Raw genomic sequence first — 26,701 nt, forward strand, 5'->3', positions numbered from 1 at the left:
TGCCCTGAACAGACCACGCTGTGCTCCCGACACCCTGTCCAGCCGCTCGCGCAGCTGCTGCTGAGTTTAATTATTATTTTTAATTGCAACAGCCATTAATGAAATTCTCTGAAGAAGCTAAATGTGAAAGGGGAGAAATGAGGAGAGCAGAGTAGCAACTATAAAAATACAGTAGAGGGGCAGGGGAGGGAAGAGCCCCGGTGGATTAAAAAGCAGATGTGGAGGCGCAGGGAGAAGGCGGGAGGCGCCGAGAGGCCGGAGCGGTGCCGGCCGCCCTCGCCCCGGCTCTGATCCCAGGATCCCTCCTGCGGATCCTCCGGCTGCTCCGCGCGGCTCCAGGCGCCCTCCCATCCTGCACGACCCGACCCTAGAAAGCGCCAGCAGCCTCCGAGGAATTCCTGAATGCAGGAGCGGCGGACCTGGACTGAACGCCCTGGCGGGACATGTTGTGGTTTAACTAACACATCAAAACATGGAGACAAAGCCACAGCTCTGCTTCCACAATTTTCTGCCCTTGATGGTATTTCAGTGGAAAGAATTCCTCAAGCTGCCCCCTGCAAACCCTTCAGCTCCGTTTTATTTTTTAAACCTACATAACCCCACGTATGCCCTTCTGGGATGACACAACACCCAGGAATCCTAGACACGGACAGAAACTATTTCTGCCCTTATAACCATCCCCCAAAAAGAAGAAACCCAAATCTCCCTCACAAACAGATCCGTATCCCACCCAAGAAAGTATCATCTGAGTGGCTGTTTGACAGCCACAAAGGATACATCTACTTTTAGCATCCTAACATTTTGGGATCCCAGGATTTAGGGCTTGGTATGATAGCAATCAACGCTCTCTAGGCCATATTGCATATTAAGTTTTACAAGGGAAAAATATACTTGGAGTGGTAGGGAGAGGGATTATAATCATTATAATTATGCATTTCCATAGGAGTTCCTCTACTTTAGAGGTGACCTTTGTAATCTTTCTAATAACTTTGCACAATAAAGTCCAATTCTGGAGCAGCTTTTCCCTGCGCTTCCCGCCTTACCCCAGGTGCACTCGCTATTTCAGATATACTGTTTCAGATGGGATTGGCCACAGAGGCTTCTCTTCCTGCAAACAGCGATGCTGTTAAAGACATGTTACTGTACAGGGACCTGGAGCTCCAGAGGCCGCCGCTCCTCTCATCTAACTGCGCCCGACCGCGCTCAGCTGCTTCTACTCCCTTAAAAGACGAGATGCATTAAAGGGCTCCTGGTATAAACAAAAATGTAAAAACTTACTGTCTTAAATTCATTAGCAATAAAAAATTCTCCGTTAAATAATTGTTGTTTCAATTGCCATAGAAAAACAACATTGATTTAGTTGGTTTTTTAACCAGTTTCACTTCTGAGTTTTAATTTCCTCAGCTGTCAGTGCCCAGGAGTGACAGTCTGTGTGGTGCTTCCCCACATATTCTTTTATATATATATATATACACACACACACACAGACACACACACACACACGTATACACACACACACACATATATACACACGCATACATATATAATATACATGTACAGATGTGATTGAGCCTTCAGAAGCCTGAAGAGCAACACCAAGTCTCGCAGCGTCCCCTGCGCTCCGGTGGTGTCCGGGCATCTGCAAGGAAAGGTTCCCGGAGAAACACACCCTTCCCCGAGGTGCTGTGGGCACAGGCACTGCTCTGATGTAACTGAGCGCTGGTCTGCAATTGCCAGGTGCCTTCTTCACCTCTCTGGCCACTGGCAACGATGTTTTTTCCCTGCATCTCCCTGCTGGCTCAGGGCTTTTTGCCCTATCCAGTTTCAACACCTACGAACTTCCACCTGGCCTGACCTCGAGCGGAGGCAGTGTCTCCAAAGGACTAAAGACCACTCTCTTACATGGCCCTTGCAGGCCATACCCCATCTGTGCTGCCCCTGGTAGATCAGAAGTGCAAATAAAACACAGGCGAGCAAAGAATACGAGCCGTTGTGCCCTGTCCTCAGGAGTTCTCCATGCCAAGCCCGTGCCCTGGCCCCCAAAGGGACGTCCTGCAGAGGGACGGTGCTCATGTCCCATGGGCAACGCCAGCGCTCATCCCCTGTGCCCTCAAGCTGCCGGCGGAAGGGCAGGCCAGGGAGGACGCCCGGGGCCAGGGAAGCCCCTGGAAGGTCACCTGGCTGCGGTGGATGCTGCTCTGAGAGGAGCCCTGCGCGTTGAAGGGCTGGCTGCTCCACAGCAGCACTTCCCAGAAGAGGACACAGGCGTGCAGAGAGATTACCACGGCTGCCTGGGTACTGAAAGGTCTTTGTGGCGTGACAGAAAGCCAAGTTTCACCACAAGGAGTTTTTCTACTGCTCATTTTCCAGCTAGTTTTGCTATTGAAGTCAGTGAGAAAGTCACTGAGCCCCAAAGCAGGGATCTGACTTCTTCTTCTGCCAGCAGATTGAGGCAGCAATCCAAACAGCTCCGAAACGTTTTACAGGGACTGACTTAATTGTTTGACATTCCAGGACAGACAACTTCCCCGTTACAGAGCTGAAAGCTGGAGCTGTCTCGGTTGTGTTTGCACATTCCTGCCGCTGGGTGCAGGCCATTCCTCCCACCATGTGATCTGCAGACTGTGGGTTTGTTTCTCCCACTCCAATTCAAGTGAATCCTGGCCCTAGCAGGTGCCCATATTAGCAGTTATTTAGCTTGCTAAGCTGGGAGCCTCCTATGCTGTGCCTGGGAATAGGGAAAGGACAAGACTGATTGGGAACACCGGGAGCTGAGTGTCCCATTACAGCGAGTGTTTGAATCACAATGGAAGAACATTACCAGCTCTTCCTTCCTCCTCCCAAGAAAACCAAACCAGGTTCCACGGCGTCCTCACCAGCTATTTCTGGGAGCAGAGGACGTGTGTTGGGATGCGCTGGGAACAGGCAATGGGAGCAGCTCCTGCAGCAGGAACCAGCCTCAGCTCCAGGCACGGAGCACATCCCACAGCTCGGCCTCACTGCTCACCCCAGGGGCTATCAAGTCATTCAAAAGGGAATATTTCCCCTACATAAAGCGCAGGAAATAAGCGCTCGGAGCAGTGAAACCCAAAGCACTGGAATTCTAACACGTGCCACGGCTGCCAGGCAGGTCTTGAATCTGGAGGCTCCCGCGCCTCTAGCAGGAGCTGCTGTGGATGGCACAATGTGTGGGCTCGGGAAACGCTGGCTACAAATCCCAGGCCTGGATCAGCCCCATGGATTCCACTGGGCTGTTTAATTTGTCTCCTTGTTTTGCGTGAATGGTCCATTCAGGTTTTCTTTTTGCATTTAAAATAATATTTATAGCATTGGTACCCATAAAGACAACGTAAAGAAAGAAAACCCAACCCCCCAAGAGGGCAGTTGTGCTTTAGCCTGCAAACAGCTCCTGGGTGGACTGAGCAGCCCTGGAGGCGTCCGGCTCACGAGGACGGGGCCGAGCCGCTCCTGCGGCCCGTGCGCACAGGGATCCCTGTGAGGAGATGTATCCCATATTCCAGCCGGTCTCCCTGGGGGACACAAATCCCCTCCCTGTGCGTCCCTGGAGGGAGCTGCCGGGAGGGTTGTGTTTTGTCAGGGCCGGGGCTGGCCGGGATCTCGTTGCTCCGCATGATGACAGCGGTGCCGCGGACGCAGCCGCGGGCACCGGGAGCAGCAATGCCCGAGGGATGGGCCCTGCGCGCCGCTCCTCACCGCGGGACGGGGACAGGAACCCGCCTCTGGAGAAGCCTCCAAGGCCGCCCGAAGGCAGATCCAGCTCGGAGTAACGGGCTGCTCCGGAGCTGCTGCTGCAGGTTCCCACCGCCTGTGGCCAGACCCTGGCTCCGCATCGGGCGCCCCGAGCAGAGGTGGGTCTTTGAATCCCCCCACAAACCACAGGGAGGTTTCTGGTTCAGGTAAACCACTGATTAAAACTCTGTATTTGGGTACAGGAGGACTTCAGCTGAGGAACCCACGTGGCAAATGATCCCCAGAGCTCTGCGGCAGAGCGCACAAGGGCTGTGCAATTAAGCACGGTGCTTTTATTGGGAGCACTATCAGCATGACAGCAAGCACAAGCAGTCTGCACTCTTACTCACTGACAGTGAAACTGGGAACTCCTCACATGTTAGATCTGCTGGATATTCTGGGCTATAAGGGAATTGAAATTAATAAAACCAAAGCTAAGGAAAAATCCTCGAAGGTCCATATAGGAATAGGCAGCATAGCTGGCTTGTCCTTCACCTTAGTTGCATTTACACACCATTTCCCACCTCGATGCAAGTGAATCTTGATAAATCCGTATCAGAAGAATACCAATTAAACCCAAAATGAAGAGAATTCCAGTGCAGAGGCTATAAAACAAACAGTTTGCACGCCTACGCAGACGGTGATTTTCTAGGTTTCAAAATGTATTAAACACATGCGGCCAAAAATACACACATAAAAAGCTAAATAAAAAGCAAATCTTCAGTTTCAATTAATTGTGCAACAGCAGCTAATCACAAAAACAGGCACGTAAAGAACGGATGCTGGAAGAAAGCAGCCAAGTGATCCCGTGCCATGTGCTCTGCGAGGTGCTGCAGCCCCGTGCTATAACGTCGCTGCACAAGGCGCTGTTCAGGTTTTATGGCCACACTGTGCCAATAGTCTCGGGAAGTTATTTTGCATTCTGACATAAACTTCTTTTTCCCAACCCTGTTCTCCACAAAAAAGGGCTTTCAATAATGCACAATCTTCTGTTTATTCACAGCGCAGGAAAAACCTGATAAACTCGAGAACACAATCTCTACTTTAAACATCTTTTAAAACAAGATTTCTACAACTTCATGTAAACAAGAAAAAAGCTATGAAACACTCGCCAGAAAAGGAGCATTTGCTTCCTGTCATTAAATAGCAGTGTTTTACACAGCATTTTTTTTTTCAAATCATGAAAATAAAAAAGTAAATAAATAAATCCAGCACAGATCCCTCCCACCTTGAAGCTCAGCCTGAAACTTGACAGCCACAAAGCCTGTGCCAGCTGGGATCCTTTCTCTGTGCCATGAGCAGGTATATGTTTAAGGAACAAACAAAGTAGGACATTCTCTACCTTCAGTCATGGGATATTAACTAACTCTGGTGTATGTTTAAAGATGCTCTCTAACTGCTCCAGAATTGAAACCAGTTGAGGCTGCAGAAGAGCAGCAATCTCTCCTTCCTCTCCGTGCCCCCAACATCTGCTCTGGACTTACACTCCAAACACCATGATGAGGAACACGCAATTAGTGCTATTTTGGCCCCGTAGTCGCTGGCCTATATTCTGGGGGTTCAAATGCAAAAATACAAGTTCAGGGCACCGCTACCTGTCCTTAGGGACTCTCCTGATGCATGTAACAAAAGGGCAGTCTTTCTTGTCTCTTTTTTTCTCCCACTTTTTTTTTTTTTTAATAAAAAAAAGGGGAAAAAAACTACGAACACTATGAGGAAACAGTTTCGTGTTTAAGATAAAAGATTACAACAACAAGTACCCACATAACTGAAGGGCAGTTTATGAAGCTATAGAAATGCATTTGAGATGTGGTTTATAGCACGAGGTTAAAGGTGCTTTACAGCTGTGCAAAAGCCATCCAGCCACTTGCAGCACAGGCCATAAAACCCCTCCTGCCCGGGGCACTTACCTGCCCTGGCTGCTCTTGGCTTTGCATTTATTCCAACCCACCGAGGATGCAGCACGGCCGGGCTGCCAGTGCCTTCGGCTGCGGAGGACCCAGCGCCGCAGGGATTTTCGGGATGACCTCAGGCTGCACCTGAGGGTCTCCCGTGTACATGGGTTGAAACCTGGCGCCCACAAGATAAGTCTAATGAGAATATTCTGAATCAACAGCATGGGCTAAAGAGCTAACCTCTGTGTGTCTTCTTTCCTGGGATTTTATATCATTTCAGAAACCTCCCTGTGTTTTAAATCCTGAAGTGTGAAATTTTTTTGTTTGTTTGTTTTTTTTTGCCTGCAATTTGCTTTGGCTACAGCACAAGGAAAACTCCAACATTTGCTTGAGCTTCACCATCTTCAGCACGCTGAAGTGCTGGCCTAAATAAGTGTGTTCTTCTCTGAAAGGCACTACGCTTTTTGAAAACTCTATTTCCAACGCACAGACCTGCAGCATTAGTCTCCCTAGCCTCATTTATTTCCAGCCCTACAACGACACAAACAGATCCCACTCAGCTTTGCAATGCCCATACACAAAAATGTATATCGATATATAAAAATATGATTAAAACAAGCACCTAAAAGCTCCATGGGCCCAAGTAGAGTCATGAACTTTCTGGAAAGCACTTGCATTTTTCTTTAGCCACTTGCTTAAAGTTTAGGAACTTTAGCAACTTGCCACTCGCAACTTATTTGGCTCTGAAAGCCAAATAGTTAACGGCAGCCCCACAAATCCTGCCAGGTTTCCAAGAGCCAGCACCAATGCTGGCGTGTTCCCCAGAGCTGCTGCCTCTTCCTCCTGAGCCTCGGACTGTTCCTACCTTAAACCGAGTGCCCCTTCGCAGGAGAGACCCATGAGGGACCGGGCACCGGGTGTGCTCCTGCCCTGAGCAGTTTTGTGACAGGTTAACACAGAGAGTGGCTTTATTTCAGCCCGTACATCTTCTGGTCTGGACTTGGACTGAAAAGAGAAGAATTGCCAGGGTTGATTACTAAAACGGGGATTATAAAGCGATTCCCACACTTGGAAGCGCTTTGAAGCTACAAGCCAGGTTGCTACTGCTGCTTTGTAACTGAAAAATGAAAACTGGTGATGACTTTACGAGTTGTTAGAGTCTAGACAGCATGGTTAATTTTCAATGGAATTACTCCTTGGGGAGAGTACTGTGAAAATTCCTATAAAATTAATTGCTGTGTAATAAGTATATGCAACCTAAATACAAGTTTGACAGTGCAGTTCCTTTGCAGTTGCTGGCAGGTTTTATCTTGGTAGGACAGGAGAATGCTCTGAAGGATATAGAGGATATACAACCAGCCGGAGATGATGTGTAAAACCACCTATAGTGAGGAAGATCAGGCAAGCAGGCTGTAATGTTAAATTTTTCATGCATTTCCTCAGAGTTCTTCTAGGGAAGAGTCAATCTGTTGGTTTCCTAGTACATGTTTTTATAGCAAATGGGGCTCAACATGTTTCTATAGCCAAGTTAAAGAGCAGAGGAGAAATTAAATAGATTTATAAGGGATATGCATCCACAAAAAGCAAGTGAGGGAAGAACAGGAGCAGAAGATGCAGAGAAAAGCTATGAGAGCTGCGATAAAAAAAGAAGTCATCATTTATTTTCCCCTTGTGTTGCAGCCTTGTTCTCCCCTCGTCATCTATTTTTATCTCATTCTTACCTTCCTATATGTACATTTATGATTTCCTTAAGAGTCACTTCAATTATTATAGGCACCGATTTACAATAACTTTATGTATGCAGAGCAGGCCTGTTTGTTGATTCAAGTCAAAAGAGGGCTACACAGGGATAGTCATCATCTGTGTCCCCAGGGAAAGCTGAGGAGAATTCCCTTATTCCCTGAAGAAACCACCCCTCGTCCTTGTCCATGTGCCTATGGAGAACAGCCCTGCTTCTTGTGGGACCAAAGAGGGGGAATTGGAGGGGGGAAGAGCCAAACGGCAGCTGGGAAAAAGGATAAAGAACATCCAAGGATGAGAATGACAGAAATGGAAGATCAACAGGTTTTTGGGGCAGCGCTACTGCTGTGCACACAACAGGAGATCATCTTTGCCCCAAAGATCTTCCAAGTTAGTTCTGGGGCCAGAATTCCTTGTTCTGGGTTGGTTTTGTCAGTCACCTGCCCACACGGAGCAAAATCTTGTCCCTCTAAGGACCTCGGAGGACCAATATGTTTGCTCAGGGAAACAGGGTGCCTGGCACATCTCTCCTCTCCTAAAATCTCGTACTGACTCTGAGGACACACAGGTATTTTCCTCAGCTCCTGTGCAGATCCACTGGTTTGCACCATGGCACAACAATGCTCTTCATGCTTTCTTCACTTATTATTTATTATTATTTATTTTTACAAGAATACCCACAGGACTCTTAGAGTAGAGGCCTCCTCAGACTGGAAATGCTGGGTGAACAGGTGTATATATTAATTAACATGCAGTACTAACACAGGCCCCTAGACCTGCAATTAGAACCATTTTGGCTCCAATAGTTATAAACAAAAATCAGCCATCGGTATAGAAAATGTACAGAAAACCCAGCACTAGCAAAGCCCTTATGGAGTTGCCTCAAGACCTTCCTGGCTTGAAATATCAAACGCCTTTCAACTTCCACTATGTTGGGAACAGAATTTGGTCCTCGTTTTAGGCTCACTTATTTGCCCATACTGTTTGTACAGGAGTTGGTCTACATTTTTATTTTTTTAATAAAAACACTGCATACAAGTTCTTCAGTCACTGAGCAGGCAATTAGCAAGCAGAAACTTGTGTCAATCTGAACTAATGAGATGGTTCCTCCCGTATTTGAAAGTGTGAGTTTTTGGAGTTACAGTAGACCTGGGTTGAGTGGTGCTTTACTGCGCTAGACACCCCATAAGTCAGACACATAAAAACGTGGCACTTTCAGACCACTTCTCAGCATAGATGTAATAAAAGAGCCCCGGGATCCAACCTCATATTTCCACTTTTTTTTTTTTTTTTTTCAATGCAATCTGCATGAAACTATTCTACATGAACACAAGGTGTGAGAATTAAACCTCAGCATTTTAAATGCACTACAGCAGGTGAAGATTTCTTTTTGAACGGATGGTTAACGTTAGGCATTTGTGCACACATACGTTCTTGAGACTGCAAGGAAACACTTGAGCCTGAGGAAACACTTAAGCGCTCGGTTGGACACTCACCTCTTCACGTAGCCCGAAACTGGAGCAAGATTTTTTAGACGAGATGAATGTCTGCTTGTTTGCACTGACTGGCAGGGCTCAGTTCAGGCACTATTTTGCAGTGCCCTGGCCCTAGAAGAGCAGCAGCCTCTCTGCTCACATCAGGACCTGGGGGGATGGCTCTTGCAGACTGCGATGAGCAGCGTTCGCAGCCACAGTTCTGCTTCCACCTCACGTGCTGTTTGGAAATCCCACCGGCTGACACAAGCCAGAGGTTTTGGAGGTATCAAGAGGTATCAAGAACAGCTCTGCGACAAATTCATCTAATTCTGCTACTGCTGGAGAGCACATCCATAAAGAAACCATGCGAGAAGTCTATAAGTACCTAGTTCTCCCTCCTCTCAACCCCTAATTCATCTGGGAAAAAGAAATTAGGTTATTTTACTTTTGAGATCCCAAGCAGACAGTGGAAGTGTAGCTCTGTGGAGCTGGTTTCTTTTTTTTGCTGGATTCTCTCCACCGAGCTGTTAAGGCACTCTGCACAACAGCTGCCCATGCCATACGATGACTTCACTGTTGAAAGCATCACGTATGGAAAATGCACTAAAAGGTTAGCTGCTTGGATACCTAGGAAGAGGAATGAGCTCTTGCATTACTGAAAGAGAACGTATTTTCTAAATAACATAAAGCAACAAAAACTCAACGCGCATTCTGAAGCTGAAGCCCATCAGTTTCTGGCATGCCTGCTGCTCTATTTCCATGCCTGATTCCAAGGGCTGGTTACTGCTGTGGTTTTCACTGCTGTTACCAGCAAACGGAGCATGGCTTGCTTGCAACTTCTGCGTTCCCCATGGAGCAAACAGAGCAGCTTGGGGGAAGGCCCTTGGGATTCCCTCGCGAGTTACTCGCCAAGAAAAATGCTCTACATCAGGACCACGGGAATTATATCCCATGTCACGGAGATAACGTTATCCGAGATAAAAATGCCTGCTAGGGAAGCTCCCAAAGCCCACACAGGGCTTGGGAATCACCCCCAAATCAAAGCTCTCACCCCAGACACCTTTTCACTGACCAGACGCAAGGCGGGTCCTTGTGGATCCAGGTCCAAATCCCAGCAGCCTGTGAGAGGAGGAGGAGGAAGCAGCAGCTCCTCATTGCAGCACGGACAGAGCTGCCTCTGCTCCGGATCAGGCACCCCGAGAGGAAAGGATGCAGCTCTAAATTATTTCATCAGGAGCAAAAATACTCAGTAACACAAGCAGGGAGCTATAATTCCTTGGTCTCTGCTTTGCCAGTAGCTGCATTTGAATACCAAATAAATTCCAGCTGAATAGGGAAAAAAATAATAGCATGAGTTGCAAGAATCTATTTTACTAAGTTTATATACACTATTTTAATCTTAAAAGAGATGTGGTAATGATGTGATCCTTTTTAAAATAACCTAAAACTACAACAAAGCTGTTTTAAAGCATTGTACTAACTGAAGATTGCAGTTACGTATCAGAAGTACGTTTAATTACAGCAAGCCCTCAAAATACACACCAGCTGAAGACTTATGTTTAAAAACTAGAAATATATTAAATTTTGCTTTCTGTCTTTAAATCAAACATGACATTATGTAAAGCCATGGGTCACTATTGGTATGATTTACTAGGAAAAAACTGACCCACTTCACACAACATGGTGCAACTGGCTGAAACAGCTTCAGGATTACTGAGAAAGCTACAAAGCAGCCTGGATTTCAACTTTAAAAGATGCTCCATATTTCTGCAGACTACTCAGTTCCTAGAGTCCTCCTACATCATTGTTCAAACAGTACCCATAGATGGCAAGTGCATCGACTTTGACACCGAGATACTAATCCAAAAGCCTCAATCATAGATTTTTCTTTCTTTAAATATTAAAGTAATTCAAATATTTAAGTACTGCTATACTGAAATATTTAAATATTGCTATACTGTTTTTTTTTTAAGTATATTTGATTACAGTTTCACCTCTTTCACTTTAGACTCCTGAAATGTTAAGGGCAAACTGATAATTAATTTTCACTTGGAGGAAAAATACTTTATCACATGCAGGTTTTATTAAAGAAAAAACAAACACACACACGCACACAAAACCCCAAAGCAAAGCACCTGGAGCAATGCTGTTTCTACATATGGTGAGATGGAGGCAGCTGAAAAATTAACTGTTTTTTTTGCTGGTGAATAAAGGTGTTGCTGCGACATTTTTGGGAGTATTTTGCATTTGGGAATGCACTAAGGAATGTAGGATTATCCATGGATAAGCCAGCAGCCAGCCAGCTATTCAAATGACGGCTGCTGACCAGAAGTGGCCTTGCAGGCTTCACCCTCTCATTCCCTTTCCAAACAAAAGGAAGGACTTGGCGGAGTTGCTCCTGACAAGCAGGGAATCCCCGGGGCTCCCGGCCGGCCCCATGGTTATAAACCTGCTAACTTGAAGTAGCTTGTCATCCACTAAAATCAAAATAAACAAGAAAAAAAGGTGTCAGCGCTAGGTTTTGTAGAGCAAAATGCAATGCTCATTGCAAGTTTATCAAATATTCCAGAGTTATTTTTGGAGGGAGGAAGAGGGCGAAGAGGAGGGGGAGAAAGGGATGAAAACAGAGATGTAGAGTTGAGCACTAAAAAGCAAGTTGGTAGTTTTAAACCCTTGCTTTAGGGTTTATAGCAGGACCAAAAAATCACTCCGGGCTGAAATTTACTATCCTAGGCCTGAAACAATTAAAAACAAAGTCAAAATACAGCAGAAACAAACAAACAAACTCAAAACAGTAGTTTCAGATAATATTGGCACTCCTTAAATGTAAAAGTGGTTTTATTTTATTTTTTAAGCCTGAGAATCATTATTAAGAAATATTTACTTAACCAAAACTGGGACCAGGTTCTTTTAATAATGATTTGCCAATAAGTTGCTATCACCAAATCTTTTTCAAGGCTTTTCAGAATGAAGCGATACCATCATTTCCAAAGGAATGTTAATGCTGTGACTTAACCCCAAAAGCCAGGAAATTAGGAGTGGAAACTTCATCTGCAAGCCACAGAGATGCATTAAAAATGTTTAACAACTTAACAGCACATGTTAAAGCTGCAATATCAGCCCCATTCTTGTCCATAACTAGACTTCATTAGCTTTGTGGGTTTCAAATTTACCTTTAAGATTAAATTAGAGACTTAATTCAGCACTCCTTAAATGAGGAAGCGTTTCAGTGTACGTAGAATGCTAATGCCTTTCCCAAGGAAGTCAGGGGCTGGTGTTACTGTTACTGCATTTCTCTACCACCCTACGGATTTTGGATTCCTGATGGAAGCCAATTCTTCTGCTGAGCCCTGCCTGCAAATTCTAACAAGCACGTTTAAGCCTACTAAACACAGCCTCCCAGGAGATGCTATAGTTAAAACAAAGTCACATGATTTAAAATAGGAAATTCTGCAATTATTAGAGGATGTAGGTCTTCCCCCTGAGGGAAAAGCGGGGATGCAGAGAAAACTAACTGATGCATTTCTGCTTCCCACCAACTTCACCAAAGGGCCATTTTGGGGGCCTAACCCATAGGGAGCTTGCAGATAAACACACATCCACCTCATTACCTGAGAAGGGCCCTGAAGAGCAGCCTTCTCTACAGACTTCTCCTTCTTCTACGTGAATAAATCTCATTTGCAGAGGGGCAGGTGCTGAACACATGCACATGTGCAGCATTTGCAGCATGTTAGGGGTGGCAGCCTGGAAGCTGCTCACCCCCAGCTCAGCACTTGGCCTGCACTCCCTTGGCACTCATTTTTCCTACAGAAACTTAACAAACAGGCTCATTGGCCAAACCACCTTCAGCTGCTTCTTACCAAATTTCACAAGCTGAGCAGGCTCGAGTCTGGTCAATGCTCAGATGGGAGATGATTATATGAAGTTAGGCTTTGCTGAAAAGTGACAACAGTGGCTCTACAGCACCAGGAAAGGGCAGGGCTCAGCTTCAAGGAGTGCCAGAGATGCCTGGCACTCAGGCAGCTGCTCGTCTCACCCAAGGCAGCGTGCTCAGAAGGACCACACGGGAACTGGGAATTACAATAAAGACTTAATATCAACCCTCACTGCATCCTTCTAGACAACCTAAGGAGAAACAGTGTTTTTGGTTTCTGGAATCAGCTCAACCCAGTTGTTCACCTGTATTCAAGCAGTTTGCTAGGGGCACAAATCGCCTCGCTAGTGGTATTGCCATAAACATTTGCACATCAAGATTTCCCTTCAGGGAAAACTACATACGTGCTGCTGTCTGAAATCAACCTGTTGGCTCTCCTGGGCTCCCCTGCAGGCAGTGCAGAGGGAAAGAAAGAAACTGAGCCTCAACATGACTCAGAGCACCTCTTGTGGGTATGTTATAACCATCAAGGAGAACAAAATCCCATGCCAAGCAAACACTGGCAGTATTTCTGTAGTTATCAGAAGAATCTCAGCACTTATTTTAGATCCAGGAAAGCTTTTAGGATGACAAATATGGAAATTCTGGGGTGAGGCCGCTGAAACGTAACTCAGTTGTGAGTTAATATAACAAAATTCTCCAAGAAAGAAGATCTGTTTTATATATGATTTTTGCTACTTGGCTATTACAAACTCTGATCTTGGAATACAGCTTTGAATGTGGAACTTGGAACAGAGATTTCAGCATGTGGAATGGGGAAGCTGGTATTATTTATAGCCTGGCAAGCGGGAGTCCCAGAACCTAGCCAAAAAAAGCTGCTCCTCCTAACTACAGGTAAAACAACATTCTGAATAAGTTTAAATGTTTGAAAACTATATAAAAGTAATTTAGTAGACTGCTTTTTCTTAAAAAGAAAAATGTTTGATGAAATGTGTTCAAAGAGTAGATAGTTAACCAGTGTTCTTGGCAGAGCTGTAAAGTTATAGTACCTGACTGGTACATAGACAGGCCCTTTTCAGTAGGCAACGAACAAAAAGTAAAATAAAATTAATTTAAAAAATAGTAATTCCTTGACATCTGTATCAAAGAAAGTAAAGCTTTCCAAACATGAGATAGTTAAGAAAATTTTACTTCTAAAATGTGCTTCATTGCATTAGGATGTCTCTTGGTCACAGACAGGGTCCTACCGAGCAACCTCCCCGCTGCGCGACTTCCAGACAGTCACAAGGACAGCTCCAGCTTTTCCATCTCATCACTAATTCCGGAACATTAAATAACTTATGGAAACCACATGGCATTGCAGCTTATCAAGGCAGGGATGCTCATGTTGTTATTTCCTACTGAAAGGAATGTGTTGAGTCTACTTATTACAAAATAGCAGGGATATGCATTTGTCTCTTTAGAAGGAAGTATCTGCATTTAATCTGAAGTTCATCAGACTTTCTGGACAAGATCTCTGCCTAATGTAAGCCAGCCTAACTTACATGGGCCAAAAGATCTGCTTCAACACAGAAGGCAATTTTCAATTTCTTTACTCAGTGCAAAAATGTGTACTTTTTGTACCTGGGAAAACCAGTAGAAGATGTTTTTAAACAAAATACAGATCATTCTTTCATATATATATATATATATATATATATATATATATATATATATATCTTTCTTAAACTTAGCTTCCTAAAGAAAACAGAGCCTCTACAAAGTCAGCAGTTGAACATTACTCCCAGTGCACTCTTGATAATTAAAATTTCTGGGCTAACTTCAATCAAAATTGCGAAGGCTTCACAGTTCATGAAAACCACTGGGTAGATTAAGCAGGAAGTTAATAATGCCAATTAAGAGAAAAGGAAAATGGTCAACATTTATTCAACGCAGAACCTTTGTGAAGAAGCTAATTATGAACTCAGTTTAAAAAGAAAAGGGGAAAAAAAGGAAGAGATGAGGAAAAGAGACTGCACTTTTGACTTTATTTTATCGTGGCACTGTGCTATGTGAAGAGCTCTATTGCTTTTATATAAGGGATCTCGCCACCTTTAGTGCTTTCTCTCGAGACAGATTTCTTGGCTTAATAATCTTAGCTTCCAGGGGCCTGGAACATCTGCCCTATGAGCAAAGGCTGAGGGAGCTGGGTCTGTTCAGCCTGGAGAAGAGGAGGCTGAGGGGGGACCTGATCAGCGTGTATAAATACCTCAAGGGAGGCAGTGAGGAGGAGCGGGTTGGCTCTTCTCAGTGGTGGCCAGCGACAGGACTAGAGGAAATGGCTTCAAACTGAAGCATTGGAAGTTCCACAAGAACTTAAGAAAATGTTTCTTAACTGTGAGGGTGACAGAGCCCCGGAACAGGCTGCCCACAGAGGTTGTGGAGTCTCCTTCTTTGGAGATCTTTAAAACCCGCTTGGATGCAGCCCTGTGCCACGTGCTCTAGGTGACCCTGTGTGAGCAGGGGGGTTGGACTCGATGACCTCTGAGGTCCCTTCCAACCTTGGGCATTCTATGATTCTATGATCTTTAATGCCCCTGATTTGGGGAACAGCCTGGACACAAATGTGGGAAGACATTTCAGATATTAAAATCCAAAAGGCAAAGAGGAGCCCGGCGCTTCGCTTGCTGTCCTGCTCTGCGGGCTGGTCTTTCCCGCTGCCGGCGGCTCCGCAGAGGCCCGGAGCGCAGCGGGAATGCCGCTCGGGAGCAGGGGAGGGCAGGCGCTTACCTGTGGGGGTGCTGCTGCGAAAGGAGGAGGACGGCGTGATGGGGGGCGTGACGGGGGGAGTAAGGCTTCCACTGCTGTGGCGAGGTGGAGTGGATACATTCCCACGGGACACCGTGCTTGACAAGGTCAGGGAGAGCTTCGGCTGGAGCTTTTTCTTCAAAGATTCCTGCTCCCGTCGAGCTGCATCGGTCATAAACCTGGAACGAGGGTAATCACAAGGATGAGAGGTCTGACATGCTGACAGCAGGGCAAGGTTTAGGTACAGGCAAAACAAGTATTTTTCGCTCTCAGGGACTGAAGGGAGCTTCAAACTCAGCTGCGACAAGCTCTGCTGCAACACAGACATCTAGATTACAAACTCCTCCACCAACAGCTTATTCACACCGAATTCAAGATCTGGGGCATTTGCTTCCAATTTTGAGATAATTTATTTTAGACAACTGCATCATGCACACAGGTTTTTAAATCCCCAACCAGAGCTGAACACTGCAAAGAGTGTTACGGTGACTACTCCAAACCCTCAGGAAGAGGCAGGTGAGTAGCTACAGTGGGGACAAATGTTGGGGGCAAACTATGGCACCTGAAGGTCAGTCGAAGAGGTGATGGGAATTACACTGCCGGGCCGCGTTGTTTCCAGCTGAGCATAACCACAGCTTTTCTCAAGGGGTTTTGAGCACTGTTGCCCACCACAGAAGATGTCCAGGGACACCGTGATTCCTCACGCCTGAGCTCCCAGTTCTGGAAAACCAAATGCCACCTCTCAGCAGATCTGGGGTGGGCCAAGGCTCAGCACAAACTGAGGTTCATCTCTGCGGGATGCTAAGAGGAAATCCCACTAGGACAGTGCAAGGATTACAGCAGGAATTCTACCCAAGTTGCTTTTTCCATGGGATTTCTCAGTTAGATTATTAAAAAAAAAAAAAAAAAAAAAAAGCCTTTTTCATTTTTACTTTAATCTCTTGCAAACAAGAACAATTTTAGTGGAAAAGACCACGTAGGTGGTAACCGCGAGCCACGCCAGAGCACCTCACCCGGCACTCCCTGGCACAGCTCTCCAGGAATGGCGTGCACGGCCAAACCTCACCCCGCTCGCTGCACCCCAAACTTCAGCAAGGCCCTTGAATACACATACTCACAGGAATCTATTTCTTTTCTTTTTCTTTCTTTTTTAATAATGGAATCATTAACACAACTGACTTTCAAGGCGCCAGAGCTGGCACCTGCACCACCCTCATTTGCGAGGGCCGGGCACCTCCCGCAGCAAGGTCTCGGTGACACCCTCTCCCGGCACCCAGTGCTCAGAGGATGGGTCAGTGCTCCTTCGCCTCTCCTCTCTGCTGCCTGCTCCTACAGAGCACGAGCTGGAAGAAATCTCCTTGTCCGCACAGGCCTCTCTCCTTCAAATACAAGCTATTCCATGCTTTTATTTTACCCTGCAACACACGCTAGAATGTGTAATGTAAATAACGTCTTAGTTGCACCCAGACACTTGTCTCACTTAGATCAAAGTAAGTCTGGTTTTATAGCTAAGCCATAAGCTTTAAATTTGGGGCTCCTGTAACCCCAACAGCTTGTGAGGGGCACAGGCAGCTCCCCTGGAAACCTGCACAGCCCTTAACTCGGCACCAGCCCTCGCTGTGTGTCCGGACAGCCCCTAACCCGGGCTGCTCCATCGGCATTTAGCTCCTGAGGAAGAGGAGCAGACCGTGGGTGAAAGGAGACAGAGGAGAGACCTGCCACCTGGGTCACTCTTTAACTCTTGATGCTATCCAGAGGCACAGGCAGGAGCCTGGACAAGCTGATTCTTCTGTCCCACCTTTTGCGATGCGAGAAAAGAAAAAGGGGAAAAAAACAGGGAAAGGAGAAAGAAAGAAGAAAAGAGAAGAAGAAAGAAAGGTGTAAGGAGGCTTAATGTAACATCCCAAAACAGGGATGCTCTGACAAGGTCGGCACTGCCAGTGCTACTCAGATCTCAGTGGGTCTCTTGTATGCAACATATACATCTGCAAAATGGTGATGTCAGACAGACAGCCCCATTCCTTTCCTCCAGGGTATAGATATTATAGACAACACCCTCCCCAGATAGAAATTTAACTGAAGAAAAATGCAAGTAAAAGGAATTTCATAAAATGGACAGCCAGTACATACTTGATTTCTTTTAAATAGGAACCATCTACTTCACTTATTTTTGGAATTTGTACTACTATGTATGCCTGTTCCTGGACAGGAAGTCTTATTCCTTAAGAAAATATTATGGCAACATTAAAAATCCTTTAAAATGTGGATGATAACCTGAAGAGTGAGATGTTAACAGCAGCAGCATGAATACTTCTATTTAATAATCTCAGCCACAAATAACAGAGTTAAAATAATACTGAGGTATAAGCAGGCTGGCTGAAGTCCGTAAAACCCAGGAAAAATCAAAGTTACAGCTGAAACTTCTCTTGTCCCATTAACTCGCTCCCATGTGGGCTAAGCACATCGGATGTATTCCAGAATATTGCTTATTGTCTGCGCCACAAACACAAGGAAAACGGCAGAGGTGTCTCTGGACAAGCTAGGCTTCCAAGACCTCAAGCATGAAATGAACCCTTCCATGTGCAGAGAGCCCCTCCGTGCTTGGCAGGGCAATGCTCTGGGACAGAAAGCTGCCCTTGAGGTGTTTCTCAGCGTTTCGGTTTCCGTGCGCCCGCCGACGGCCGTGTTGGTCAAGGCTCCTCGTGGTGACACCTATGGAGCGACCTCACCAGGCACGGCTTCCGTGTGCGGGTTGGAAGCACCTCCTGCAACGCCAGAGGCTCCGCAGGAGCCACGAGGAAGGAAGGCCGAGCTGCGGCCCTGCACCTCCTCCTATGGGACAAGAAGAAGCCTTCGCAGCCCAGCCATTCCCTGGCCCTGTTGGGCTCCGCAGCTCCGTCACAGCCAGGGAGGAGCCCACTCCCTGTCAAAAATAAAAATAATAAAGCCTTCCCCGCCTCTCCCACCCCCACTTCTTCTTTCCTCCTCCTTTCACCTTCCCAATAATTCAGCTCCCTTCCCAATAACTCAGCTCCCTGCTCTGAAACACGTAGGTGCAATGATTTCTGAATCAAGCGCTTGCAGCAACTTTAATAAACATGAGTAAAATAGAGTGTTTCCCCCTCCTCTCATTGCCTGGAATGGTTCAAGTATTTTTATTGAAACTTTCCCAAGAAATTCCGCCTGAAGGAGACACCCAGCATGGAAAATTTCAGCCCAAACAGCTTAATGTTGGCAACATAATAAGCAACTGAAACAGTCTTATAATGGAAAGTGTTGCACAACCTGCAATATAGGTGGCAATATAATACAAACAGCATTAGCTGTTCTGACTAACACAAAGTCACACAAAGACCTGCAGAGGTGAAGGTCAACCCAAAACGTCTCTTAAAATGCCACCTTTGCAAAAATGGTAGGTTAAAATGAAAGAGAGGGAGGGAGAAGGGCAGCGGAACCAAGAAGGAACAGAAGTGGAGTGTCCCCCCTGGTCAATGCCCCCAGTTGTCCCATGCTCCCGGAACAGCCGGCGTGTTCCGACTGTTCGGGATCGCGCCCCAGGGGGACTCACGTGATGATGTCAGAGGCAGTTTATGGCAAAACTCCCATCACAGGCGGTTCTGCGGGAGCTTTACAGCACTCTGGAAAGGTCTGCGCTCATGCACCCAGCCTGAGGGCTGGCGGGTTATAAATAAATACATAAATAAATAGTTGGAGCTGAACTGAAAAGCTATACTTGAGAACTGGCTTAAAAGAAGCCAAAGAAGCAAACAACCCGCCCTTATTTAAGAGCATATATCCGTACGCCTGCAGCTCGCTGACGCAGCAGGTTAGTGCAGCCCGGGCCGCGTCTGTCCTCACGCTCACAGACCTTCATGCAAGGAGCGAAAGGAGCCGTCCCAGCTTCCTTGTTGCCTCACGATATTTATTTGTTCCATTCGGTTCCTTCATGATTTAATCTCTAAAGCACACGCCGACGGGAAGATGAAGCAACCCAAGCCTGCGGGTCCCCAAGGACGGCAGCCGCCGGCAGCGGCGCGGGCCCGGGGATTATCCCGAGCTTGCTGCAAGGTCCGGGACCGCTCCACAGTGCTGTCCTCTCGCACAGGAGCCTACAAAACCAGCACAGCTCCCGCACAGCAGCAGACCCCGGTCTTGGGCTCACGCTGGCAAGTTGTGCCAGGCCACCAGGCAGCAGAAATGAATCCTTGGGCCTCCTCTCACCATCCTAGAGGGCTGCGGAAAAGCATCGCTGGGCCGCCCAGCTCCCCTTCGCCCTAGCCCCACTTGGCGAGGCTGTACACAGAAAGGGCTGCCATCTGCTCCAAAGCATAAGCAAACGATGCTGCTGAGCTTCCTCCACTTGCATTTCGCCAGGCTTCTCCTCAAGCCAACAGCTGGTCCAATTAATTAAGTCTGAGCTGGCCACTGCTGCCAAGAGGAGAAGCACTCCGTGGTGCTTGATAGCAGATTTGCGCTTCTTTATGGCAAAAATGGTCAAACTTGCTTTACAGATGGGCCACATACTAGTTCAACTATTAAAGGCCACCTATTCATTCTCCTGCTCCTCAGTGCCACTGTCAGAGCAAAATGCTGGTTTTATCTGCTTCCCCCTCCAATCTTTCTTCCATTTTTGCCTTGAGATGTTTCTACATTTTTTTTCTGTCATTTCTGTATCAAGAGGAAGAAGCAATTTACGATAGCAGGTTTAGCTTCCAAACCTCCTCATCACATTAGCAGTTTTATGAGGGAAACCAAAGGACTATGCTAGCAGCACCTCTAGTTGTACAGTATGTGAAAGTCACAGGAGGCCTCTATGTTGAGTAGGATGCTGGTGGATCCATTTTCAAGGCAGGACCCTAATTTTGGCAGCTTGGGATTACCGAGCAACAAGAAGATGCCCAACAACTTGGCTGGGTATTCATGTGATAATGAGCAAAGAAATCCATGAGCCAGTTTCCTACCCCTCCTCAACTGGAATTGCTCCTTGAGCAGCCCAGAGCAATTCCACATGCAGAGGCTCTTGCCTCTTCTCCTGCTCCTTCCTTCCTGCTCCTTCCTTCCTGCAGAGGACTTCCAGGGGCGGCAGAAGAGCTCCAGCAGTGTCTCCAGGCTCCTGTGTGGAGTGGTGCACGTAATCATACGTGCTTCCCCACACTATTGACATTATGGAGCATTAGCTTAGTGCTCAAACATTCCATTTATACCAACCTTCCTTCCACTTCGTTATTTTCACAAAAAAAAAAAAAAAAAAAAAAAGCCTCCAGCAAATGGGGCAGAAACACTCCAAAATAAGAACCCACACTTGATTACTTCCCAAACCTATATCACATTCCATGACAGGGCTGAACCAGACAAAACAAATCATTAAAGGCATTTTTAAGCTTCTGGAAAGAACTTTTCCAGGCACACCATGCATTTAAGTTGGGCTTCAATATGGCAAATTCTTCTGAAATCAGGAAATCAGGCCTTACAAAGGAACTCAATGTTCTTTCTCAGGACTAGTCTTCCTCAGATCATCTCCTGAAGCTCTGATGACATCCTGTATAAGAATCCTTATGGCAAATGGAGGAACATCTCAGGGACAGAGGAGCAGGATCAGAATTAATTTTGCCACTAGTCTTAAGAATAAGACTGGTGCTGTTGTTGGTACAATTCTTTCATTTCTATTATTCAACCTGTTTTCTCAAGATGAGAAATTATTATCAACACAGAATCAGATGCAAAGTAATACACAACACGCACATTTTTCTGACCATGTTCATCTCCAGCAGATGTATTAAACACTGCCAGGGCGCACACACGAGCAAACTAAAGGACATTAAAGCAGACTCCACATCACATTCCTGCCCTGTCACTGACAGGCTCAAACACCTCATGTGGTCACAACACATCGACATCACTAAATCCAAGTGCAACTTTAAGCTTATTCAGTATGAACAAGAGTTCAGCGGGTTTCTTCATGTCAGCTCATCATGTGTTCGGAAAAGATATAACAAAATAATTACAAAATAGATGCTTTGTGCTTCTAGCATGGAAAATCACTCAGGAAATTGAGTAATTTCACGTTAAAACATATGCAAGCGGAGGCAACGGATGGTGACACTCCAAGTAAGCCATTACTATTCAAATCAAACAAAAATATCCCAAATAAAGTATCCCAAATCACACACTTGCCTACAATAACACATGCGGGTTCACTCATTGTTCATCAAAACAAGCATCGAAAGTACTGGGAAGGAATTCAATCTCTCTCTCAATTTCATGGATTCATAAAGAAAAGCTTCAGTGTGAGTTACCTGCCACGTTTGTGTTCCCAACACTGGACAACCCCCTACCTTCCCATTTTCCTCCACCAATACGTTCTGTTTCACAAGGATTTCTTTCTCTTCTATTTGTTTTCTCCTATTCTGCAACTACTGCACTAAGATCTATTTTACCATACCAGCTTCTCGGCACGCAGCGCCTGTGTTGTCTTTAATCATTTAAGTCAACATGTCGTTTGCCCTGCCTACGACCATAAAACAACTATTTACTTAAAAATAAATGTTCTGAATCTTATCAAGATGTATTTTTTCAGGAAGGTACTTTTGACTTTTCCCCCGAGTTCATGTTTCCTTGAGTTGAATTTCCTTGAGTTTGTCTAAGTCATGCAAAGAAGGCAGAACCTGTAGAACCTGTGACTGGATGGGTTTTTTTTGAACATTGAAAGGAAAAAAGTGTAAAAGACACAAAAAACACGAGAACAATAATGTAATCAGGGAGCATGCAGCCTTATTTGGCTGTATTTTTTGTATAATCATACAAATCAATTATTATTTGTAATAAAAATCCCTCACTTATCCTCTTGGCTAGTTAAAACAAACTAATGGTATTTATTTAAAATAAACAAACTTACAGCTAACAGAAAACAACTTTAATTTCCAAACCATTAGAAACTTATTTCTAAGTTCTCCTTCCTTCCAACTCTCTTCCCATTTTTTCTTCCTTCCCCATTTTGCAGTGATGGGTGAGTTCTGGAAAGGAAATGCAAACTTCCTTGTAACTTCACAGTTCTGTAATTTTGGAAAAAGAGGCAATAGTTAAGCCAGAGAGATAATTTAAGGACATACTTTGCAGGAAGGCAACCACTTCTTGGCATGCTATTTCCACCTCTATTATATATAAATAAGAGTAAACAAATCTGTGATAATCCTGTCAAGCATATCCTACCCAAATGCGAATTGTGCTGGCTCATTCCCTTGGCTGAGGGTTATTAAGGAACAGAGTATTCATTGCCTGCTGCCACAGCAGATAATCTATGGGTTATTGCTTAATTAACTGGAGAGCAGAACTTCATGAATCCTTACATTTCAGTTAATACCCTTGTTAATACTGGTAGACAGCAATAAAACATAACGGAGCCCAAAATAAGACTATTAGATTTCAATAATGTGAAAAATAGCTTCTACTGGTAGGAGTTTTTCAGTAATTTCAACATTTTAAAAAGTTTTAAAAATCATCATTTTTCAAATTTGTATCATATACACAACCTCCCCCCCAAATTTATCTGCTTAGTGTAGAAGTTGCCATGTTGATTAAAGACCATCATTCATGAAGAAGGTCTTCATGATAGAATTAACTGTACCTTTTCAGTCATACTCTAGCCTACAAATTCAATATTATATTATTGATTTTTACACAACATTTGTTGACTTATTAGAATACTCTGTGCTTTAATACAAACGAAGTGTAAAATTCTCAAAGGCAGAGTACAACTTTAAAATTTATTTTATTGTGAGGAAAGAGTGGGGGAGTTGAATCATACCTGCCTTTTCATTTGGGCAAACTTTGCTGAATTCCCAGTCACCTCGCAGAAGGTAAAATCCATCTACTCACAGCATAAAAACAAGGGGTCTGTATCTCCTAAATCTGACTTGAAGCTCAAAATAGTTCTTATGTGGGACTTAAGTAATATACCAGCCCTGCTCTGGCTCTCTGCACAGGCTTGAGTACTGTCAAATTGCCTAGTTCCAGGAGGACGTTTACTTTCAGATGTTCCTAGCCTAAAATATCATATTTTTTTCCATTGCTTGTCCACTCTCTTTCCTTCTTGAAGAGCCTATTATAACTGCTCATATAAAAACAATTTCTTTAGCTCAGTCCCACACAGAAGGAGATCTGTGTATGCATGACATCCACTTTAACTGTTGGCCTTGGTTTGGTTTTACTGAGGCCTGAAGGATTTCTAACTTTAAGGAGGAGGGAGCCAAAATGTCACATATTTTACTTCGGTAATGTTCCATTTATGTCAGGGTATTCTTGTGTCATCTCATACCAAGCTCTTTAGAGAATTCAAGTCAACACCCAAAGACAGATTCACCAAGCAAGAATTCAACTACTGACATTATCACAAAGCATTGATTATTAACCCCATGGGTGCCCAGGATCAGCCTGCACAAACAGGCAGATCTTTGACACTGTACGTGGCATTAGCCAAACACGTTAAACAACATATTTTCCAGTTTTTCAGAAATGCATCACATACTGTCTGCACTGGCTCCTACAGAGGCATCAATACAGTAAGTAAACCAGAAAACCCATTGACAAAAATACGGCAAAAAGGCAGCATTAACCTATATTATAAATACATTCTTAAATCTTGTTAAGTGCTGATTCTCTTCTTAATGCATAGACTACAAAGTCTGTGCATTTACCATTTGATCTATTTTTAAACAAACTTCATATCTGTCTGGGAGAAAGGTCCTGCCCCCACCCAAAACATGAGCCCCTCACTGAGAAACTCCCAATGTAAAGAACATCCAGTTCTAAAGATGCTCTCCCCCAAGCTTAAAGCATAACACTTAGCTGGAAAAAAAAACATTTTTTGAACCGATTTGTAAAGCTGTATTCAGAGGACTGGGTGGGGTGAAGCTTATAATGGAAAATTGCAGCAATCTTAACATTAGGAATGTGAAATGTCTGGTCTTAATAAAGCAAATCTCGAGGCGTCGAGCGCTGCTGGGAAGCGCGATAGCAGCCTCCCTGCACGGCGGCCCTGGGATTCCCAGGAGGGATTCCTCCTGCCAGGCGGGATTCCCACTAACAGGCAGCGAAGTGCAGGTCAGGGAGGACACGGCAAGGAGGAGGAGCAGGAAGGAGATAACCAATCTATAGCCTTTTGTTCCTTCATACATCAGAAAGGTGAGGGAACTCCTATTTCCGTAACTGCACGCTCTTTTACCAAGGCACCTCTCCACATTAAGCCAACGTGCCTGGAGGAACAATGGGCAGTGGAATTACATCACGTAATCACTCATTAAATAACCGCTGCATTTGTGGCTTGGGGGGCGGGGAATGTCCCTATGGAAGGTCCCTATGGATGAAGAGGAACGTCCCATGATCCAGCAGGGAGGCCACCAGGGACGTCTCCTCAGCGCTGTCTCATGGGCTCCTCCAGCTCCGTTGGAAAGGGGGTTTTATTCCAGGGCCCTGCAGAAAGGACACGGCGGAGGCGGCGCTAGGCAAGGTCCGCGGCGACCGGAGAAAATACGGGGTGTAACACAGAGAGGCCTAAGACTCGGAGGTGGAAAAAAAGTATAAATGACTATTTTAATTAATTTCCTAATGTAAAACACAGCTGTAGTAATGTTGGCAAATATCACCTGCCCGTTTTAAGTTTGTTGAATGAAATCATGCCCTTTAATTGGGTCTTAATGTACAAAAGTATGTTTTATTTACTTTTTACTACAATATCAGCATTTTAACTTTCAGCTTGCTTGTGCAAAAGCTTTATAAATTACTTGAATCACTCAAATCCGAATACTATAATCTGCAGTTACAATGTACCAGTTTGAGTCCCAACAATTAAATGCCTTTTTTGTGGACTCCCGCTGCTATGTGAACTAGCTGTAGGCTATTAAAATAATGAGTCCGGACTGAGTCATCTGATCTCGGGCTCGGTGCAAAGCCTGAGGAAAAGGCCTTAGCCCACAATTCCCGCTCTGTTTACCAGACCCAGGCCAGACGGTTGGATGCGTTGGGCCGGCGCTCCCTTCCCCCCTTCCAGCACGTTCCCTACGTGGCCGGGCCAGACGCGGTGTCGCAGAGCCCTCTGCCGTCCCGCCGGCTCCGCCGCCGCTTCCCAAGGCGCTTCCTCGGCCTCCGCTGAGGAGACTGGCCTTGCCCGGGGCTTGGAGGCCTGGTACAGGCAGGGCAATGCACTGAGGCGGGCGCTGTTTGGATTGATGAAGCTGTCTAAGAGGAGAGAAGAGGGTCGGATCATCTGGGAGTTTCACAACAGGCCCCTCCTGCCTTTGCTCCTTGCCATAAAAACACACTGATGTATTTAGACAGCCAAAGACAAGGAAGCTCTAGATAATGTCACCCCGCGCAATTCTGCAAGCGTCCAATGCTACATCAGGAACATTGACCAAAACCTAAAATCTTTCAGTCTCCTAATTCTCGCGAGCCATTCCATGTTCACGAGCTATTTCAGAAACATCAGCCACTACAGTGAGAACAGAAAAACTGTTCTACTGACACGGCCAGATAGTACAGCAGTTCAGAAGCACCGACATCTGCTTACTTCAAATAATCATGGAATGACTGAGGTTGGAAGGGACCTCTAGAGATCATTTAGTCCAAGCCCCTGATCCAGCAGGGACACTCAGAGCACGCGGCACAGGGCGGCATCCAGGTGGGTTTGGAAGATCTCCAGAGAAGGAGCCTCCACAGCCTCCCTGGGCAGCCTGTTCCAGGGCTCTATCACCCTCACAGTCGAGAAGTTCATCCCCACATGGAAATGAAATTTCCCATGTTTCAATTTGTACCCATTACCTCTTGTCCTATTGCTGGCCACCACCAAGAAGACAAAATGCATCTTCCTACACACACCAACACACACCAATGTCTATGTTTATGTTTTTATGCTACACAGAGCTATGTCTACCTCATCTCAAACTCCCAATTATTACCCAGGGCTTGCTGGTGTCATTTTGCATGTGTGTGTGCACACACTAAGGCACATACTTGATCCATCTCTTGATCTTTCCCGTTACTGATGTTGTAAGACTACACTGCTCTAAGAGAAAGTCAAACAAAAATAATTAAACAAAAGCTTTCTCTAAACCATCTCCACTTTCTTTTTTGGTAATTTTGCCACCTGTATCTCCACTACCACTGTTCTGGGAAAGATCAGGGCT

General features: G+C 45.5%; 1 protein-coding gene across 1 annotated transcript in view; it reads right to left on the minus strand.

Annotated features, from left to right (window-relative positions):
- The window catches only part of JAZF1 (JAZF zinc finger 1), an 80,466-nt gene that overhangs the window by 4,024 nt on the left and 49,741 nt on the right, over window positions 1-26,701 (minus strand). Inside the window, exon 3 of the mRNA XM_026050815.1 lies at window positions 15,504-15,700. Within this exon, the coding sequence (XP_025906600.1) occupies window positions 15,504-15,696 (193 nt within the window). The 5' untranslated portion in view covers window positions 15,697-15,700. The remainder of the gene's footprint in view (window positions 1-15,503; window positions 15,701-26,701) is intronic.

Source organism: Nothoprocta perdicaria, unplaced genomic scaffold, assembly GCF_003342845.1.
Source record: "Nothoprocta perdicaria isolate Ctin4 unplaced genomic scaffold, notPer1 scaffold_70, whole genome shotgun sequence".
Taxonomy (NCBI): Eukaryota; Metazoa; Chordata; class Aves; order Tinamiformes; family Tinamidae; genus Nothoprocta; species Nothoprocta perdicaria.